The following is a 21,796-nucleotide window of genomic DNA, read 5'->3' as shown; positions in this document are numbered from 1 at the left end:
TTGAGCCTCAGTTTTCCCAGTTGTAAAGTGAGAGGCATAAGGTTAGATAGGCGGTTTTCAAATGTTCTTCAGATGGAGCTTTGGGATCTGGGAGGCTTCTTTAGGGGCTGCCTTGGGAGTAGGAAGATGGAATGGACTGTACTCAGTATTTTCATTCCCACTTCCCCCAGAGCAAGTCTTTGCTTAAGATTTTGTTTGCAAAAAGTAGTTTGAAAAACACTGGTAAATGGCATTCTGGGGTCTTTCCAACATTAGTCTTGAATATATACTCTTGTATGATCTAAGGGCAGTGCTTCATTTCTCAGCCTGGACACACCCTCAGAATCCTTCTCACCACAGACACTCCCAGACTCACTGCAGTTTAATCAAGGGGTTGGCAAGCTTTTTGTGTAAAGGACCAGATAGTAGCTACTTTAGGCTTTTCAGGCCACATGTGGGCGGGGCCTCTGTTGCACTCAATAGCAAGAAAGCAGCCATAGACAATACATAATGAATGCCCATGGCTGTGTGCCAATAAAACTTTATTTAAAAAAGACGTGGTGGACTGGATTTGGTCTACCAGCTGAGGTGTGCTGATACCTGGGCTATAATAAATACTTCAGCCTGACAGGTGAAGAAATTGAAGCCCAAGGAGGGGATTCAAGGAACTGGATTTGGTTGGAACCCCCGTCCCCCGGACAGCGAGCATGCTTCCACCACTCCACACTGCTCACTTAGCCATGACCCTTACCCTGATTTGGATTGTGGGCATCTGAGATTACATGGTTGAGGGAATGGTGCCTGGAAAAGACATGTGCCCCACTTCTCCCTCTCAGGATATCAGTTTTCTCCTAGGTTCTTAGAGGGCTATAAAAAGCCTCTGAGCTTGCCTCCTGTGGGACGTGCTGTCGGTAAATTCCCCAGAGCTGGAATGACTGCAATGTGGTGCCACATTCTGCCCCCTCTGCAGCCTGACAGCTGTGCAGGGAGAAGAATCAGGCCTGGCAGGCTCTGCCTCTCCACTCCCACTTGGGGTGTGGCTGGGATTCCCCAAGTGGAATTTTAGATGGAGGACAAACCCTGCCTGGGCCCTCCTGGGGCAGGCTCTTTGCCAGTTCCAGGAGGATGAGTGTTTCTTGAATTCTAAACACCAAAACTCCAAGGGCCACAGTGGGAAGAGTGTAAAGGGTAAGAAACAAAAATCTCACACCAGCTGCCTGGCCATACCATTCATTGATGGAGGGTGTCTATCCTGGAATTGTTTAGATCCCCTTTCCCTCCCATGCTTCCCACCTTGAAATCTTTACCTAGTAAGTCCTTGTGGCTTATCTGGCAAGTCCTTCACATAATTGACCTGGGAATGCCCCTCTCCACTGGAGAAGCAATGGTAAAGAATTTACGTTTGCAGGTGGGCAGGGCTGAGTGAATAAATCGACCTAAGCCTCAGTTTCTTCATCTGTAAAATGGCGATATTTTAAAAAATACATATACAACACATTTTAAAGTAGGTGCTGAAAATAAATTACAGTAAATAAACTTAAAATGCATCAGATGTCAAAGTCATGATGAATATTCCCATCGAATTCTGTTGGGAGGTGGTGGTGGTGAGACTGCAGGGCTCAGGGAAGATAAATATCACAAATGTATCCAAAACTTCAAATTACCTATGCATTCACACACTGACATGGGCCACAAACATGCCTTCACAAGAACTGTACTTATTAGTCTATCACAGAACCAGATTTTGCCATAAACTACAAAATTTTTAATACCAAGTTGTATTTATATCTTTATAATTGATATACATGTCCTAGCCGTGATTTTAGAAAATAAAAGCTGTACTCTGTACAGACACTGTCCACTCACAACTGCTGGCAACATTTTTGGATGGCATTTCTCCCCCAGTAAAATTAATGGCATATTTTATGTACATGAAAGTCAAACTGCACCAACTTCATGATTGTTGAGAGAATTAAATGGCTCAATGTCCATATGTAAACTGCCTGACTCATGGTGAGCGCTCAGTTGGCTATTATTAAACATCTTCTATGTGCTAGACACTGGAACTGAGATGTAGAGACAGTCTCAGAGCACAGGTTCATATACACACAGAGGAGGCATTTAAGTTAGTACAATACAGTCTTCTAAAAGCTGAGACTGAGGAGCGTGGTGCTAACCCAAAGTCAGTGGGAAGGTCGAGGGAGGATGTGGCAGGTAGTTTTCATGGAGATGATACTGGGTGGTCTCTTTCAGGGAGAGGGAATAGCAGAGTCATCTTTTTGAACCTCAGTTTTTACATCTGTCCAATGGGGAGAATGTCTCAGCTGACCCCTTCACAAGGCTTTTGCCAGAGTTAAGAAAAGAAGAGAAGCTCAAGGCTGAAAGGGTTCCAGAGAAAGGATTTTAGTGGTCAATTCTCTGTTTGAATATCCCTGCTATTACACAGGTTCCTTCTGGCCCAGAGTGACCCCCCTGTGGACGACTGCCGAGTGAGAGCATGCATGATTACCAGAGGTTGCCCAAGCTCCAAAGGAAGAACTCCGTGATCAACACCCCTGACACTACGTGGAAATGGACACGACTGATGAATGTGAAAAGGTTTCTAGAACTTAAAAGCTTTATAAAAATGTATGTACTGATATTGCAGAAGTGAGTGGCTGAGCCAGCGCTAGGATGTGGGATTTCTGCTTCTGTGTCCAGATCCATTCCCCAGCTGGCCCTGTGTGCTGGCACATTTATTGGAGGTTTGTCTTCTCAGGCTAGAGTTCACAGACCCTGGGAGTCCATGGCAGAGGGCAGGGTGGGGTTAGGGAAGAAACCCCGAGAAAAATACAGTGTGTCTCTGGAAGTCCACTGCACAAAGATTTTTTGGGGGTGTTTGTTCAGTTATGTTATGGACGATAATAGAAATTTGTTTGACTTTAGATCAAATGAGACATTTCAAGCTTTTGGAAGACACTTTGGGTAACAGACCCAAACCCTAGAGTTTCACTTGGTTGAAAAGTGTGAAAGGCAGTGCTAGAGCAAGTAATGGAATCAAGCAAGGTGTTTGAGCAAGGACAAGGGTTATGATAAACCAGTGCACTAGAACAGTGAGCATATCAGACTCACCTGAAGCTTTGCAAGAAGTACACATTCCCAAACCTCACTCCAGACCCACTGATCAGACCTCTGGGGGTATAGTTTCAGTAGGCTCCCTAGGAGATGATTCTGGGCCCAGCTGGATTCGAGAACCACTGCTTTAGACAATAGAGAGTGGTCCTGAAGGGAGGTTAGACATGCAAGAGTAGAAACAGGAAGCTCCTGTAGGAGATGACAGGATATAGGAGAAGAAGCCATCCAGAATACGTTTTTCAGTAACAGTCCACAGAATTAGGGGTGTGATTGCAAAAACGATGAAAGCAAAGGAAACGATGAATAATGATGAAGTCTGTGTTTCTGTCCCCAAAATAGGAATCATTGAAATGGAAAATCCTGGAGCTGAAAGTGGCCGTATCCAGCTCTACTCTGTGAATTTTGTATTTTTTCTTTTATTTATTCATCATCTCAACAGACATGTTTTGCGAATATACTACATGCAAATTACTACATTGGGTGCTAGGAAAAGAACTGTGAACGAGGTAAGAAGGACCCTGCCCTCACAGAGCTCACATTAACAGCTAATTCATTCCCATGATTAATCATAACTGCAAAGATGGTAACCAATGAGATGTACAGAGTGCTAGGGTTACCTGTAATGGGGGATGTAGCTTGGGAGACAGGGAAAGATTGTCTTGAGGAAGTAATGTTTGAGCAGATCACTAAGGATGAGCAGGAAGGAGTTAACCTGGTGAAGGTACAAAGGCCAGTGTGAGGAGAGCCCATAGTAAGAGATGGGCAGGGGCCTAAAGTGAGTTGGTGACAGGCAGGGTGGGTCCTTGAGGGCCACCACCAGGACTGTAGTCTATATCTTAAGAACAATGAGAAACCGTTAAAGAGGTTAAGTACAATCAGATCTACAGCTTTAAGTAACTGTCTTTAATTGCATCCTCTTCTTCCCAAATTCTATCCACAAGCATAGATAATTTGTAAGTCCCATTAAAAGCTATGATATATTGCACATTTGAATAAAAGATGAATGCTTCAGGGCTTCCCTGGTGGCGTAGTGGTTGAGAGTCCGCCTGCCGATGCAGGGGACATGGGTTCGTGCCCCGGTCCGGGAAGATCCCACATGCCGCGAAGCGGCTGGGCCCGTGAGCCATGGCCGCTGAGCCTGCGTGTCCGGAGCCTGTGCTCCGCAACGGGAGAGGCCACAACAGTGAGAGGCCCGCGTACCGCAAAAAAAAAAAAAAAGATGAATGCTTCAGGTTGAAGTATATACTCCTACAAGTCCTGTTCTGTATAGTTTGCAAAAGGGTCATGCCTATAGAAACCTCTTGAATTGAGTGACAGTTGTTTTAACTTATATATTACTGTGATCCCTATTACTGTGATAGGAGCCACTCTGGGGCTCCCTGATCTGTGGCCACTCAGCCTCTGCTTCATTATGTTCCTGGGCACCTCCTACTCTGTCATTGAATAGCTCTTTTCATTTGTATGCTTCTCCCAGATTGTGCCCCAGTTGGTCTGTGTTTAACGTCTTGTATAGCCTTCTGGAGAGTCTTTCTATTACCTCTTCTACAGGACAGCTAGTTTGAGAACTGATCTCATGTACCCCCTTCAAATTTAGTCTTATTCACAAACAGCCCCATTTCCTTCAATAGCTCCTCACGTGATTGTGTTGTTAACAGAAAAAGAGAAACAGGAAGGGTGATCTGATTTGGTGGTGAATAAGATGAGTTCAAAATTGGGTCACTTGGAGGTTGAGTTGACTTCCAAATGGAAACTTCCACAGGCAGGAGCCAGTGCAGGAGAGTGGAGCTCAACTCATGGCTGAAAATGGACATTAAGAGTAGACGTCATAATGGGGCTTGGTTGTCTACAGGTGTGAGTTTAGAGAGAGGGCTGAGGTGGTGGAGAGAGAGGGGCAAGAGCCATCAAAGAAGAAAAAGTGAGCTAGAGAAAAGATGGGAAATAACAGTTAGTAAGCACTTATCATGGGCCAGGTGCTGGGTGCTGGGCAAATATTACCACATTGCAGTCTCCCAATTTTGGGTGTCATTATTCCTGCTTTTCAGACTAGTAGAATAAGACTTAGTTGGGTCACTTGCCTTAGGGCAAGAGAAGCCCAGAGGCTATGAGCACCTATAACAGTGGGATTGGAGGTGGGAGAAGGAGAGGCAGAAAAGCCTTCTGGCAGAGGGATGGAGCAGTGGTTAACCTAGGTTTATCAGATTGCAAAATTCATGCTTTCTCCATCTTTGCAAATAGGAGAATCCATTTAGAAAAGCGTAGAGGGTCAGAGCTACAGAGAGGCCCAGAAGATGGGACTGGGAAGGGTGAAAAATTAGACAAAATGGAAGCCGTTTGTGACCCTTAGATGTGGGCTTTCAGCAGAAGGTGTGACTGGAAGTGAGACTGCAGGGAGGGAAAGAAGTGTGTGGGAAGAAACAGGAAGCTGCTGTTGGTGTGTATGGTAGTGGGGTTTTATTTTTCTGTTCAATTGCAAGGTTTTTGCAGAAGGGTAAGAAGGGTATGAGAAGCTAATGGTATCCAAAAACAGGGTTGTTTTTCCGAACCAAACATCAGAATGAAATAATGATAGGCTCTTGGCAGAGAGTGGAGAGGGAAGAACTTACTCGGCAGGGTACTCACCCATGTGAGAAGTGGGGTTTGAAACTGATAGTTGAGGGAGAGGCAGAATAAACCCTGTGTGGGACAAGGCAGTGGAAGTGATGTCTAGTGCCAGCAGAAGCCTCTTCAGGGAAGAGAGTAAGGTTAAATCCTATACATACAACCATTGCAGAGTGTGGCTAAAATCCAAGTAATTATATTTGATAAATGTAACATCTATCATCTACTGAATGTTTCCTAAGTGCTACCTTACATGCATTATCTTTTCCCATGACACTCCAAATGAAATGAAACTGACATTCAGAGAAATTAAGTAATTTATCCAATTCATACAAGATCATACAGCTAGGAAGTCGTGGTCAAAGCCTAAATTTGTCCATTCTCTGAATGACTCAGCTCTACTGAGTCTCCAGGCCGACAAAGATGACCTTATGGAACATGTTTGGAGGGAAAACATGAATATGGGTGCATGTTCCTTTTGGAAGAACAGTAATTGATAGGAGTAGAGAATGAACTCAGATGTCAGGGAAGAGGTATGGGAATTCACAGCCTTGGGGACAGATGTTGGGCAATGAGTCATGGATGGGAGCTCATCATAGGAATGGCTATGGGCTACTTGGCCAATGGAAGCCACAGATAGGGAAGATGTGGCTTCCGTAATATAGATTTCAAAGCTGGTCCAACAAAGGCAAGACACGAGTAGGTTCTTCTAGCATCTCTTAAATAATAAAAATATCACTTAATGGAAAGCAGAGCTTCAGATTATGTCTTGAGTTGCCCAGGAGACAATATGATCTCCCAGAGAATATAATTCAGCAGAAGAAACTCCCATCTTGGGTTGAATGCAACTAGTTGAAAAAGAACTAGTTGTAAAGTAGAAAGGAAAGGAAATTTGGGGAAATTGATTGTTTCATATGAGCTAGGCATATCAGATACAACCTTGGACATTAAGAAGGTGTATTAAAAATTAGAGAAAATTTAGACCAAAGGCTTTAAAGCAAAGAACTCGAGAAGACTAGAAAGTTCACAAAAGCAAAAAGACACAACCATAGTCAGCAGGCAGGAATAAATAGAATAAATAAGAGAAAATAGACACATTGGCCTTATATATTAATATTTTGTCAGTCACTCAGAAACTCTCATCAAATGGTTCAGTTATTGCACGTCAGAGATGGATTTCCGAGAGACATGCACCATGAAGGAGCTCCACGGATACCGAAATTATGACATGGTCCCTGTCTTTGAGTTGTATACAGAGTTGTCTAGCCCAGTTCTTAAAAAGGAGTAGGGACTCAAAAAGTGTCCTCAGAGTCAGACCAGCTTGGGGCCAATAGAATTTTATTATGTTGAATCTGATTAACAAAAGACTGTAATTATTACAATAGCCAGCATTTATTGTTGGTTCTCATATGCTAGGCATTATTTGAAGTATTTTCCATATACTTAATATTTATAACAACCCCAAGAAGTAGACATCATCAGTGTCCATATTTTATCCTCATTAGAAGATAAAGAGTTAAGTTACTGGTCCTGTAGAAGGTGGTGGCCATAATCATTAGTCTGTAGTGAAGGTGGTATCTTCACCAATGGCTGATTCTCTTTGAATGATATTCATGAATTGGGAAGTCCTGCTGGAAGGAATTTCATTATAATGTAAGTGGTTTCTGTGTCTGTTACTATATGAATCCTGCTTTACTCATGGGAAGACACATATCCTGTTAGACTAGAAATCCTACTTCCCAGGTTTGTTTTCATTCTCAAGTCAGTTGACTTTGATGACGAGCTTCTATGCTGTAATTGCTACTGAAGATCTGAACAGTATAGTTGTGGTGTAATGGAGGTGCCTGGACCTGCAGCAGGAAGATTTGGCATCCAAGCCCTACTCTAGAGGCAGCCAGCAGCAAGCTTAAGATCAGGACTTTGGTTCAAACCCAGCTCTGTCTCTCACATGGCAAGTGACTGTGTAAGTTAAAGTCAGTGATCTAATCCTGCTGTTACGGACTGAATTGTGTCCCCCACCCCCCCACCCCAATCCATACATTGAAGCCCTAACCCCCAGTGTGACTGCATTTGGAGATAGGACCTTTAAGGAGGTAATTAAGGTTAAATGAGGTCATAAAGGTGGGCCCTAATCTAACAGGACTGATGCCCTTCCAAGAAGAGGAAGAGACACCAGAGATCTCTCTCTCTTTTTTTCTCTCTCTGTGCACAGGGAAGAGGCCATGTGAGGACACAGTGAGAAGGCAGCCATATACAAGCCTAGAAGAGAGGCTTCACCAGAAATCAACCCAGATGGCACCTTGATCTTGGACTTCTAGCTTCCTGAACTGTAAGGATATAATTTGTTGTTTGAGCCACCCAGTCTGTGGTATTTTGTTATGGCAGCCCTAGCTGACTAATACACTGCCAAGCCTGCTTTCCTGTGAGGTAGGGATTAATGACAGTACCTAGTCATAGCCCCATCCCATCGCTTTTTCCAAGAGAAGCCATGTAAAAAGCTGAGCATGTTGCCTGGCTCATGATAAGACCTTGATGATTTCAGTTGTTACTGTTATTAATAGTGAAGTGTGGTTTCCTTCCCTGGGCATGACAGTCCCACTCCCCACGTGGTCGGTATGGGGCTGAAATGAGACCTGTGCTTCTTAAAATTTCCCTGGCAAAAGAAGAGAGTGCTCACACCCTCCTGGGGATATGGGCACAAGAAGGAATTTCCACTGGAATGATCTGTGAAGTCTCTCACATTTTATCTTAAAAACCCACACAGATTTTGCATTATAGTTCATATATAGTTTTAATTCATACAGTGTTTGCAGTAGTTTCTCAGGGTAGACAGCTGAGGATCTAGACACATGACCTGGTCCTGTGTGCCTCATCCACTTCACTCGCATTTGCGCAGGCCTTTGCAAGTCACAAAGAATTGTTCTGATGTGAGGATTTTGTGGTATGTATTTTTAAAAATCAGCATTACAATTAATCAACTTGGGATACACTATAAAGTGTGTTTCATATTACTAATGAACTACTTGAACCACTGTTAGTGAGCTCCTACTGTGTGCCAGGCATTGGTGTCAGCAGGGTGACTACTCAGATCCACTCCCAACCTTCCGGAAGCTTACATTCTGGCAGGGTAGGTCGACACCAAACACATAGTCGGATAACTAACTCTTAGAGTAATGGCACATCGTGACAAGGGCTATGAAGGAGAAGGAAAGTAGGCTAGGAAAGCCCGTAGCGGGGAGAAGGTCAGAGCCCTAGAGCATTCTGAGTACTAATAGATTCCCGGGAAGTCTGGCTTCCTAGGAAGAGTGGTCTGGAAGCAGCCTTCTTGAGTGAGGCATCAGTTATTAAGCATTTTAAACTGAGTGAATTATTATCACTCATGGTCTGTCAAAGCTCTGGGTGGTCTGTTTTCCACAGCTCCAGGTAGGCTAGTTATGGGGATTTTGTACTGGGGACAGGGTGGTATTTGGCAACTTTTGGGGTGTGATGGGGTGAAGGGCAGTGCTCTTTGCTTTAAATGTACAATGTGGGAAATGGGGATGGAGGACTGAGGAATATTAGCGGTGCCTCTTCTCTCTTTTCTTTTTCCTCCCTGGCGAGTGCGTCTGCTCTTTGCAGACTTGTCCAGGAGTCAGTTAACAGGTGAGAACTGCTTTACAAATCACAGCCTTGGTCCCCAAAGAGCCAAACAGAAGCCCCCCTCCATTTTTTGCCTGCCCTTCCAGCTCCTAATAGAGGGTGGATGCAGCATTTTGTGTGTTGGAGATGGGGTGGGTGGGGAAGTTGTCCCCAGCACCTTGACCTGGAAGTCTGGGGTCCCCTGTAGCCCTCTGAACTCTGGCTTTACCCATAACAGGGGTGCAGGGAGGGTACCCCGACACCTGCTCTTCTTCTCATCCCTGCCCCCACTGCCCTTCCTAATTGCTTCCACACCCCTGGCCACTCCTTTTTTTCCCCTTGGAGGCCTTAGCACAGCAAACAGGCAGATGGAGGAAGGGTGTAAGATTATTGTAGGGAAGGGGAGGAATTTTCCATTAATAATAATAATAATAACAAGAATAATAATGCTTCTCATGTTGGCACAGCACTCCAGTTTACCAAGTGCATTCACACCTGTGATCTCCTTGGATTCCAGAGGTGGGAAGTTATGACACTGGTGTTCTGGTTGTCAGCCTTTGACACTGCCCCCATGTTCAAGCAGGCCACCTTTTTTACAGACATGAGCCCATTGAGGTGTCCAGGCCTTTACTTAAGCACAGGCCCCAATGAATGCCCCCCATAAATGCCCTCTCTTTGCTCCTGTCAATTGCAGTTTCAACAAGCCCCCAGCATGTCTGTGAAACTTTATCAAATACTCTCGTCTCCTGAAAAAGAGTCCAAGCAAAAAAGGGTCTCAGAGACCATGTGGTCTAACCTCGTCACTAGCCCAGAGAGAAAAAGGGTAGGTTAAGGTCACGCAGCTTGTCAGGAACAGAGCCAGGGCTCGGACACCCATGTGCCACCCACACACACTCCTGCAGCTCCTCCTCCCGATACCCTGGGTAGCTGCACACTTCGTCTCCTGGGGCTTCTCAGCGTGCGAACAGTAGGGGCTTCACATGTCCGGCGGTTTTCAAGAGTGTGACTCGTTAGCCCTATTTTACTTTCGGTGGGGGTTGGGGGGAGGTGGGATGGGGTCAGAGGAGCTCGCCGTCCTCAGGAATCCTGTGGGGCATTCTTTTATGAAGTTAAGACTCCAAGTGTATGAAAACGTTGGTTTCACAAACAGGAGGCGACTCAGCTCCGGGACGAGTCCCTAACACACGAGTACCTAACAGACCCCTGGCTGCCCTGGCCCAGGAGGCACCTGTACCCACAGCGCCCGGCCTTCGACCCCCCCTACCCGCTCCACGCGCCCACGCGCCCACGCTTCTCACCCCGGCTCCACCGCCCGTCTCTCCCTTCTCCTCTCTGGCCTCTAGATCGTTCGGTTTTCCCCTCCCCACCAAGCAACAAGTGTGGGCACCACTTTTCTTCTTACCGCGGCTTCGGTCCATGGCGCCAGCGATCGATCGCGCGGAGCCGGGCGCGGTGCCTCCGGCGGGGCCGGCGGCTGCGGGCGTGCGGCGCTCTCCAGTCCCGCCCGCTGGAGCGCCCTCCGCGCGTCCCCTCCCCCGACAGGATGCTCGCCCAGCGCCTCCGCCCGCCCTCGCCTGCCCCTGCACGCCGCTCCCGGAATAGACCCGGAGCCCGCCTCGCCCCCTGGGCCGCGGTGTCCCTGGTCCCGCACACGCTCCGCGCCACGCCCTGCCTTTCGCAAGTCCTCATGCCCCTCCGTGAGGGGCTAGAGGACCCACATCCCAGTTCACACGCTTTCTTTCGTACCCGCGCCCGTGCTTCCCACCCCCGTCCAGACCAAGGCGTTGTTCAGCTCTGCTTGCATTACGCTAGTGACGAGGGGCTTACTACTGCACTTCCCAGCCCGGTCCATTTTCAGATTGTACAGACTGTTAGAACCTGTTTTTCAACAGTGGAATCAAAATCTCTTTGCCTGCAGCTGCCACCCATTTCCTGGCTTTTGGTTTATCTTCTCCATTAAACAGGTCTTTCCTGGGCACCTTCTAGTGCGAGACAGTGGACCAAACTCTATGCTGGTACAGTGTCAATAATGGTGTAAAAGAGGAGTGAAGTAATAAAGATCTTTAAAAAATAAAACCACCTAGGAAAAGGAGAGAAAGAGAGGATTGCTAAAAGGTGGGCAATGGCTTGGGACACATCCAACTTTCGAGGTTCCTTGTGCACTAAAACGTGAAGAATGCCAACACGGAGTGATAAAAATTGTGGAAATGAACACTTTTTTAGCATACAAATGCAGTGCAATGTTACGTGTGCTCTTCCCAAAATAATTACAGGATGTAGAAAAAATATTGCTATGGCCAGTGTGGTCAGGAATGGGATTTAAGTTTAAAGTTGTATGAAGAATGTCAACATCTTTCATCCTATTAGTGTGTCTCTGTGAAAGTAGGTCCGAACCGTTTATAGATAATATGAAATGTCTAAATTTAAGACCCTTCATAAAGTGAAGTCCAGGCCTAGTTCTCCTTCTAGACACTCCTCCTCCCCAAGATAGGCCAGGTCACAGTTTGAAGTTTTGGCTAGGCCACTCCTTTACTTAGAACATTCTGGCATTGGGACCATCTTGTGCAAAGGCACAAGGGAGGACTTGGGAAAAAGCATCCTGCGTTTTCCTGGCCTGGGACTATTTCCTCCATTGCTTTGATGGGCAAGTTGAAATTAGCCCTGGCTTCGCCAGATTGCATCAGTAGTTTGTTTAGTATATGTGTGTATGAGCACAGAGGAAATACGGTGTAGTGAAAAAACAGCGGGATTGGAGTCTGAAAACTTGTGTGTGATCGCTTGCTCTTCTAATTACTAAGTGTACAACTTTAAGCCTTTGAGGTTTGCTTGCTCATCTGTGCTGTGGGAAACCTCATACTGACCTCATAAGGCTGTTAGGAGGGCAAATGAAATGATGGTACAAACCCACTTTGTAATCCTTAAATAGCTGTGAGCCGTTATTGTTTGCCAATTCCTCTTTGTTCCTGCCCACTTTTCCAATTTGAAAAGGTCAGTTTAAATTCTAAAGCAGACAACCAACGATTTACAAGTGGGTTAACTTCTAAAAGTTCACTGTTTGAATTCTGAAACACTTGGAAACAAGGCTATAAATTGTAGTCAAGTTTCCAGGCTAGCCCATTTATACTTTAAAAAGCATAATATTTCACTTGAAGTAAATTTTAAAAATATGTAAAACATAACTGTTGCAAGAACAGATGGAGGCTTAGAACTTTTAGAAACTTTAAGAAACTTTCAGACTCTGGATGTTTAGAAGAGAATTGGAACAGAAAAATCAAAAAAGCTAAAGGGAATTTATATGCACCTATGGAAGAATTTTTGGAGTGGAATTAACTGAGCTGTGGTCTAGGAAAGATGTAAAAATGGGATTAACTGAGCTGTGGTCTAGGAAAGATGTAAAAATGGGAGAACACAGTCTGTGCACAGTTTTCCTAAGGATTAACAAAAAGAAGTCACTCTGAAGGTGTAGTGGTTCTGGTTTAATAATTACCCATAATGCCCACTAGGTGGCACTGTTGACTAAATTGACTACAGCTTGGTTGCTGTTAGGAAACTGGGTGAGGTGGATGAGGAGGCTGTGGGTTTGGGACAAGGAATAACTATATATTTTTTTCTGTACTTTTCCTTTACTTAGGCCTATAGTCACCATAAAAACTATCCCCACTTTTCATCAGTCCACTTAGGAACATTTGTTACATTCTGTGCCAATTTCTATTGGGAGAACTAAATGCTAAGTAGAAATGATCTCCATCCTTAAGGAACCTACAATCTAGTAGAGGAGATAAATATGTACAAAATAATTTAATTAAAAATTATTATGTGAAAAGTGCCAGAGGAGAGATAAAGTGTTCTTGGAATTCATTCAGACAAAGCAAGAATATCTTACTGATCATGGAGACAGTAATGGATGACAGACACTTGGGTGAGCCTGCAATGAGAAGATAACGTTACAGGCAGCGAAAACAGTGAGAGCAAAGACATAGAGATAGAAAACTGCAGGATGTGTCTGTAAAGAAGTTTGGTCTGGCTAGATTGTAGGGTATCAGGTGGGAAGTGCTGGAATGAGAATGGGGATGGAAGTTGTGGATGCCAATGCCTGGTTTCTCCTCCCTTTTCCACTTCCCTGTATGAATGCAATTCTCTGGAAAGGATTTTTAGGATCTGCCTCATATCTTCCCTTTTCTTATTGTTGTACTAAGTTTTCTAGGTTTGCCTGGTACTTGTCTAAAGGAGTCTGTGCGGAGAGCTCCAGCTCTGTAAAAAGATATCAAATTTGGTCCCAGTGAACAATTCCAGGAAAAAACCTTTCAGCTCCCACATGCTCCTAGTCTTGTGAAAACAAATGATACTCCCCAGTCTCATTCTTAGCTTATCAGGTGCAACTGGGAAGCCCTGGGAAAGAAAAATTTGGAGGCTAAATGTTCTTTGTCCTAGTGAGAGAAGCATACTTTAGCCTTCTAACCTGTCACTTTGCCTCCAGGTCTGCTTCCATCGTGGCTGCTACAGTGACGGTTCCATGGTTCCAATCAGATCCCCCTTAAAAATACTTGATGGCTCTCCTTTGCCCTCAATGTAGAGTTCAAATTCCTTACTATAGTATTTGGGGTGCCTTCCTCACTAAGCTCCAACCCGCCATTCCTCAGAGCAGACAAGCAGTGATCTCAGGAGACCCTGGGAAGAGTAAGAAAAAACATCGATTGGGGACTCAGATCTGGGTTCTTGAACTGACTCTGTTACTGTGTCACTCTCAGTTCTTCCACTGGGTCATCAATGTATAATTTCCTACTTAGGTCTCTCCTTACCTCTTCATGGCCCCCCAGATTGCAAGTACTATGAGAGTGGGTGCTGTGTCTTACTTGTTGCGAGGTCCCTAGGGCCTAGCACAGTGCCCGGAACCTAGTAAGTAGTAGCAAGTATTGTGGGGTGAGTCAGTGAATAAATGCTCAAGGACTCAACGAGGTTTCTATGAATGCAGGTATTTTTGGGGTGGTCTCCTTTATCCTCTGGGATTGTTTATTTGCTTATCTATTTGCAGAGGAAAATGAGATTGCAATGATGTGTTCTGGGAGCAATGCCTCTGTGTTTCCCAGCCCCACTGCCTGCTGCTGTGGACTTGCAGCCCAACCCATGGGGCTTCTTCTTGGCTCAGGGCCCTGCTCCCAAACTCCTTTGTGCAGGGTGAGCCCCAGAGCCCCTTGCTCGAGTGTCTGCCCAATGCTGGTCGCTGGATGAAAACCTCTCTTTTTCCACTCAGCACAATGTCCCCATTATAGCCCCTATCCAGGGAAATGACACATGCCTGCTGGTCCACCCTGGGCCCCGGAAAGCAGATAGAGATCTGAGTGGCGGCTGCTGGGAGAAGGAGAGTTTCATGGCTGGATGAAAACCTCTCCTTTTGTTGTACCTTCAGGTTTCGGTTCCAAGGCACCTGGCTCCTACCTGCACCCAGGCCACAGGTTCACCTTCAACTGTCACAGAGCCCGGAGCACTGTTGTGTCTGGAGGAAAAGGAGCTTTTATTCTTGTGCCCCAATGCTGCACATCCCTTCCCCTCAGGTCCTTCCTCAAGAAAAGAGCACTCTTGGCTCCTTAAGTGAGGCTCACAGGCCGAAGTGCCCACAGGACCAGTCAGGGGAGGTCTTTGTGTGAGCTGACCACCTGGCAAAGCAGAGCACTCTTGTTCCAGCTGAAAGGCCAGGAGCCAGCAACTCAGGGAAGTGTGGCCAGGGGGAATATGGGCCTGGAGTGGCCAGATCTTAAGACTTTTCAGAACAACCCGGGAGTCCAGATTTCAGCTTTTGATTTTAAAATGTTGGTAACTAAGTTCAACTGTTTTAAAACATTGCAAGCGCCAACTAAAATACCCCTGTGGGCTTAAGCTGGCATACAGCCTATGCCTTTGGAACCCTGAGAAAAACTGTGGGTCCATGAAGACTTCTAGAGAGTCTGTCCAGCTGGGTGCCTCTACCTGGGAGCCAAGGTGATACCCAACCCTTAACACTGCAGCAGGGACTAACTCTCTTTTGTCTTTTTTTTTTACGATACACGGGCCTCTCACTGTTGTGGCCTCTCCTGTTGCGGAGCACAGGCTCCAGACGCGCAGACCCAGCGACCATGGCTCATGGGCCCAGCCCCTCCGCGGCATGTGGGATCTTCCCGGACCGGGACACGAACCCGTGTCCCCTGCATCGGCAGGCGGACTCCCAACCACTGTGCCACTAGGGAAGCCCCCAAGGGACGAACTCTCTTTTGAAAGGCTGTGCTGCATTCTCCCTGTTCATTTCTAGGCTGCAGGCTGACGCCAGGGTGCAGAGTCCAAAGCGAATTTCTTAAACCTGGAACTAGAAAAACTTTAGAGCTGAGAGGAGCCTGAGAGATAAGCCAGTCTGATTGCTTCGTTTGTCCGATGAGGAAACTGAGGCCAAGAGAGGGGAAGAAAGCTTGCCTGAAATCACACAAGATCTTAGAGACAGAACCGGGAGTGGTGTCCAGGGCTCTAGACTTGATGTCAGGTTCTGCCACATACAGCTGTGAAACCTTGAATGAATTACTTATCAAAGGCTCAACCATGAATGAATTACTTATCAAGGGCTCAATTTCCTCATCTGTAAAATGAGGATGAAAGTTGTACCCAGAGGATTAAGTGAGATCTGTAAAGTGCTTAGTGTAAAAATGCAAGTTATTGTAATCAAGTGGGTTTCCTCTGGAGACATTGTCAGATGCGTATGGAAATACTAAGGAACACTGAAATCTCAGCCACACATCCAGGCTGCCCCCTGCAGGGAGTTTTGTGTAAACCAGACCATTGGAAATGTGATAGATTCTGCCAGCTTCCTCCTTCCCTGTAGGAACATCTGATACCCTTAGATACGAGGACTATGGAGCTTCTAGCTCCTGTTACCCACAGAGCCTGAGAAGGGGTGGCATTTTGTAGGTATATTTTAAAAAATTAAGTAGTGCTGTTATTTTGTCAGAAGGACAAATTGACAGTTTCTCCTGATCCAGGTGGGCAAGACCCTCTGTGCTAGGCAGTCCCATTTCTCTTGTATGACAATGAATTCTTTATCTACAAGAGAGCTTTGGGAGCAAACAAGGCTTTTGGTGCAGGCCCTACAAGCACTTTCTATGACTGACCGAGGCACATTTTGACCTCTTCACATGTGCTCACTAGGCTTCCCTAGTGAGTCCCATGGCCCGTCGGTGGCTCTGGCGGGGACAGATGCCTGCACTACTAAAACTGGGATCGCGTGATCTCCCTCACACAGAGAGCAAAGCTGACAATATTAATTCACCCTGGGGGCCACTGTGTTTGTCACAGCTGTGTTAGTGGCAAGTGACATAATCACAACTCAAACCAGCTAAAACCAAAAAGGCAATTTATTAGCTCAGAAGGTAACCGGGGATTTGAAGGGTGAAGTTGGATTTAAGGTAAGCTTAGATCCAGGAACACAAACAGAGTGGTTACTTTCTTTCCATCTCCTGACTCCACCCTCCTCTGTTTAGTCTTCAGGTGGTGTCTCAATCTGTAGCAAGGAAGGCCACAAGGCTCCAGGCCTGCACACCTTTACTGGTGGAAATTAAGGTGAGAAAGGCTTGCCTTTCATCCTGTAGTTCCAGCACCGGCCCAGAGGGGGCACTGATTGGGTGAAGCACCTGATCTAAGAATGGGGGACATGATGAGCAAACACACCTCCCCTGCAGCCAGGTGCTCTGCCTGAAGCACATCATTCAGTCCTTACCAGCTAATGAAATAAGTGCTGTTATTCCTGTTTTGCAAGTCTAATTTCATGTGGTGTATTAGTTTGCTAGGGTTGTTGTAACAAAATACCACAGACTGGACTTCCCTGGTGGTGCAGTGGTTAAGAATCTGCCTGCCAATGCAGGGGGCATGGGTTCGATTCCTGGTCCAGGAAGATCCCACATGCCACGGAGCATCTAAGCCCGTGCACCACAACTACTGAGCCTGTGCTCTAGAGCCTGTGTGCCACAACTGCTGAGCCTGCGCCCTAGAGCTCGCAAGCCACAACTACTGAAGCCCGCGCACCTAGAGCCCGTGCTCTGCAACAAGAGAAGCCACTGCAATGAGAAGCCTGTGCACCACAATGAAGGGTAGCCCCCACTCGCCGCAACTAGAGAAAGCCTGCACACAGCAACGAAGACCCAATGCAGCCAAAAATAAAACAAACAAAAAAAACCCCCCAAAACATATTAGTACCACAGACTGGGTGGCTTAAACAATGGAAATTTATTTTCTCCTGGTTCTAGAGACTGGAAGTCCACAAGCCAGGTGTTAGCAGAGTTGGTTTCCTCTGTGGCTTCTGTCTTTGGCTTGCAGATGGTAGCCTTCCTGCTGCCTCATCTCCTGGTCTTTCCTCTGTGCACCTACATCCCTGGCGTCTCTCCCTGTGTCCTACGCTCCTCTTCTTATAAGGATATCAGTCAAATTGGAATAGGGCTCATCCTCACAGCCTCATTTTAACTTATCACCTCTTTAAAGGCCCTGTCTCAAATACAGCCACATTCTGAGGAAATGGGGGTTAGGGCTTCAACATATGAATTTGGGGGGGACACAGTTTAGCCCATAACCCTTCCTAGTAAATGGTGAGCCTGAGATTTGTACTCAGAGAGGCTGAGTCTAGCCATGGTGCTGTCATGTTTCTGCCACAGCTCAGGGTAGTGCCCACATAGGCAAAGTGTTTACAACCCAGACCAGCAGCGGGAGGGATGGTATTCAATGAAAACCTTAGCAAACAGGAAGTCCCTGGTGGAATATGAGAGTTTTGGCTTCTTGGGTTGGCTGGGGCTGACCAGGTCCTGCCTGATTGTCAAAGTACTTGTGTTTTCTTTTCCCTGAAGCATCTTCAGTTTGTTTTCCTTTAGCTTCTCGAAGACCAGTCCTCGTGAAGAAAGTGAGGGAATACTCATCCTTACTTCCCTCCCACTTCTGTCAGAGGGAACAATATTTCCCAAAGTGTGGAATTCAGACTAGTGCTGAATATGTAAGGTAAGTGTAGATGTGACTCAGGCCAACATATTTGAAGAGTTATGAATTTATTTGAATTTGCATTAACAGCATAAAATCGGTCCTTATTTGATATTGATAAACAGAAGAGTTAGGAACGAGTCAATTGAAAGAAAAGTATCACATAAATAGCATTATGTAAATAAATAATCTGATGAAACTTGTAGAGGTGGTGTTTGAGTGACTGAAATTTGGGAAACACTAGGATAGTTTACCCCCGAGGAGGAAACCCTTTTGGTCATGGGCATAGATGTCCACCTTACTTTTTTGACCTGATTTATCTGTACACTTGGCCCTTATTTGCCCTGAGGACTAGCCATGGGGGCAACTGCAGGCCTTTGGTGTCTCTGCCCGTGCACCTGTGCCAATCACATTGGAGGCCAGGTGAAGAGGCAAGTGGACGCTTGGGTGATAGTGAGACGCCAGCCCTTGTCGTCATGGCTTCTGGGTTTTATTTATTTAGAGTCTTGCTCTAGGGCTTCTAAATAGCTTGGCAGTGGCCCACAGCTCTGTATGTAAAAGCAGGTATTTATCACCGTGAGATCAAGAGTTTTGGCAACTTGAAGTCTGATGTGGAATAAAGTATTTAAAATTTAGAGGGCTTCCCTGGTGGCGCAGTGGTTGAGAGTCCGCCTGCCGATGCAGGGAACACGGGTTCGTGCCCCGATCCGGGAAGATCCCACATGCCGTGGAGCAGCTGGGCCCGTGAGCCATGGCCGCTGAGCCTGCGCGTCCGGAGCCTGTGCTCTGCAACGGGAGAGGCCACAACAGTGAGAGGCCCGCATACCGGAAAAAAAAAAAAAAAAAAAAAATTAATTACACATGGGGCATTAACAGAATTGGCATAACTCTGCAAACTCAATTCATAATCTCTGAATTTTAGCCGTGCTTTGTTACCCTTAAATTCCAAGCCCTTCTGCTCTACATTTGGCTCTGTTCAGTGACCAGCTGCAGCTGCTGACACCGTCCACAGCCAGATCCCATGTTTCCACACCAGGTGCCTTGTGAGGACGAGCAGCTCTGGATGCAGGAGAACTGGCTGCTTGTCCTGATCTGCTCAAATGCTCAGTGGGCCTGTTCTGTGGCTGCAAAATGCAACCATTGTATTGGCTTTAAGCTCTAACCTTCTGTGATTTCTGTGGCCCTCCAGGTTGTGTTCTGCTTTATTAACATAAGGTTGCCCTCCAGTGTCCAGAGAGGTCATGTGCACAGGTAAAGGGATCCCTTCTAGAACTTCAGAGAGTCAGACACAAAATGTTGTTATGTCTGTCCAAAAAAAGAAAGATGGTTTATAGCAGCAATTCTCAAACTTCACTGTGTGTGAATCACCTGGGAGTCTTATTAAAATATGGGTTCGGGGCTTCCCTGGTGGCGCAGTGGTCGAGAGTCTGCCTGCCGACGCAGGGGACACGGGTTCGTGCCCCGGTCCGGGAAGATCCCACATGCCGCGGAGCGGCTGGGCCCGTGAGCCACGGCCACTGAGCCTGCGCGTCCAGAGCCTGTGCTCCGCAACGGGAGAGACCACAGCAGTGAGAGGCCCGCGTACCGCAAAAAAAAAAAAAAAAAAGGGAAAATGGGTTCGGACTGAGTAGGTTGAGAGGGAGCCTGAGATTCTACATTCCTCACAAGCTCCCTGGTGACTCCAGTGCTGCTGGTTGGGGACCACACTTTGAGTGGCTAGACTTAGAGCAATTCTCCCCTGCTTCTGGTAGGTTAACAACCATAGTGCGAGCCAGACAGTCTCCACGAAGCCTGCATGAATGAGAAGTGTCCTCCCATTCCCCCTGCATGTTCTGGTCTCTGCCTGCCTTCCCACCTCTTGTTATGTCACTCTCCCCTTCCTTTGCTTTGCCCCAATGCATTTTAGTTCCTCAGGTACATCAAGCTTTTACTCATCTCAGTGCCTTTGCATACGCTGTTCTCTGTGCCCAGAATGCTCCCATCCCCACTTTTCCCTTGGTACTTTGTTGTCATCCTTCAGTAAGGGCATGAAGTGAGTTTCTTTCTGCTCCTCTTTTTTGGTGTCCTATTTGTGTCTCTGTGGCAGTTAACTTTGTGAGCCATCTCTTTTTCTGTTTACTTATTTACAATCTGTTTCCTCTTTTAGACCAGAGCTACATGAGAGCTCACACCTGCCTTGCACACACAGTTGTATCCCCAGTGCTCCTGCTTCACAGCAGATGCTCAATAAGTAAATATTTGCTGGGCCTGTGTGTAGCCAGGGAGCAGCGGAACATTCTTGAGTCTACTTTTGCAAATTTGAGCCACCTGTTTCAAGGGGCTGTGGTGGGGATGATACTAGAAGAATCATAGAATGAAAGGTCAGAAAAGGAGCTCCCTTTAAGCCACATCTCATCATCAGAGATGTCAAAATGTGAAAAAAGTATATATCTTAGAATGGATGAAATAAAGTAAGTGTAACGTTTCTTAAACAGTTATGTCAAAATTTGCAACATTAAATTAAACAAAGAACTTCATAGGACTTTTGGCAATGTGCTTGTGATTCTCTGAGGGGAGAGACAGTGGCTGTGGCCAAGACTCTGATTCATTTACCCAGTGGCCATTCCCTGTCTGCCCCATTTCTCTTCTTTGCCAATGGGGCACCTGCCTCCAACTATTGAGGCTGAAAATGCCAATTACTCAATTTCCCATCTGTTTTTGTAGGAAGGGCATGAGCCTCTTCCGCAGTTCTGCCAGCAGAAGCTGCAGAGAAGCCTACTGAGGACTTCTGGGAAGGTTTTTCTGCTTAAAAGAGACACTCAAAGGGAAATTTCTTTCCTGTTTTTCGATGTGATTGTGTGAGGACATGATGCCTAGAGCCACAGCAGGCTCTTGTAAACCTGAGGAGTCACACCTGAGAATGGTGGAGGGGAGCAATGGAAAGAACCTGGGCAAGGATGGAATAAAGAGGTGCCAAGAATCTGGGCTCCCGACAGCATCACTGAGCTGCTGAATCGACTAGCCCTGCACCTTGGACCTCTCTCTGGTTGTGGAAGATGATATGTGTTCTCCTTGTTTAAGCCACTTTTTTTTTTTTTTTTTTTTGCGTTACACGGGCCTCTCACTGGCGTGGCCACTCCCATTGCGGAGCACAGGCTCCGGACGCGCAGACTCAGCGGCCACGGCCCACGGGCCCAGCCGCTCCGTGGCATGTGGGATCTTCCCGGACCGGGGCACAAACCCATGTCCCCTGCATCGGCAGGCGGACTCTCAACCACTGTGCCACCAGGGAAGCCCTAAGACACTTTTTTTTTTTTTTTGCGGTACGCGGGCCTCTCACTGTTGTGACCTCTCCCGTTGCGGAGCACAGGCTCCGGACGCGCAGGCTCAGCGGCCATGGCCCACGGGCCCAGCCGCTCTGCGGCATGTGGGATCTTCCCGGACCGGGGCACAAACCCGTGTCCCCTCCATCGGCAGGCGGACACTCAACCACTGCGCCACCAGGGAAGCCCCTAAGCCACTTTTAAGA

General features: G+C 46.6%; 1 protein-coding gene and 1 long non-coding RNA gene across 10 annotated transcripts in view; one reads left to right on the top strand and one right to left on the bottom strand.

Annotated features, from left to right (window-relative positions):
• The window catches only part of AFAP1L1 (actin filament associated protein 1 like 1), a 72,945-nt gene extending 62,113 nt beyond the window's left edge, over positions 1 to 10,832 (bottom strand). For all 4 annotated transcript variants that reach the window (XM_067732197.1, XM_067732198.1, XM_067732199.1 and 1 more), the window contains exon 1: positions 10,712 to 10,832. In XM_067732197.1, the coding sequence (XP_067588298.1) occupies positions 10,712 to 10,727 (16 nt within the window). In that variant the 5' untranslated portion in view covers positions 10,728 to 10,832. The remainder of the gene's footprint in view (positions 1 to 10,711) is intronic.
• The window catches only part of LOC137221859 (uncharacterized), a 133,810-nt gene that overhangs the window by 64,487 nt on the left and 47,527 nt on the right, over positions 1 to 21,796 (top strand). For all 6 annotated transcript variants that reach the window (XR_010942183.1, XR_010942181.1, XR_010942179.1 and 3 more), the window contains 4 exons: positions 2,426 to 2,577; positions 3,433 to 3,599; positions 7,904 to 8,020; positions 18,186 to 18,309. This is a non-coding gene — a long non-coding RNA (uncharacterized lncRNA). The remainder of the gene's footprint in view (positions 1 to 2,425; positions 2,578 to 3,432; positions 3,600 to 7,903; positions 8,021 to 18,185; positions 18,310 to 21,796) is intronic.

Source organism: Pseudorca crassidens, chromosome 3 (genome assembly GCF_039906515.1).
Source record: "Pseudorca crassidens isolate mPseCra1 chromosome 3, mPseCra1.hap1, whole genome shotgun sequence".
Classification (NCBI taxonomy): Eukaryota; Metazoa; Chordata; class Mammalia; order Artiodactyla; family Delphinidae; genus Pseudorca; species Pseudorca crassidens.
The sequence above is the reverse complement of the archived record's forward strand: the minus strand, read 5'-3'. Positions and strand labels throughout refer to the sequence as shown.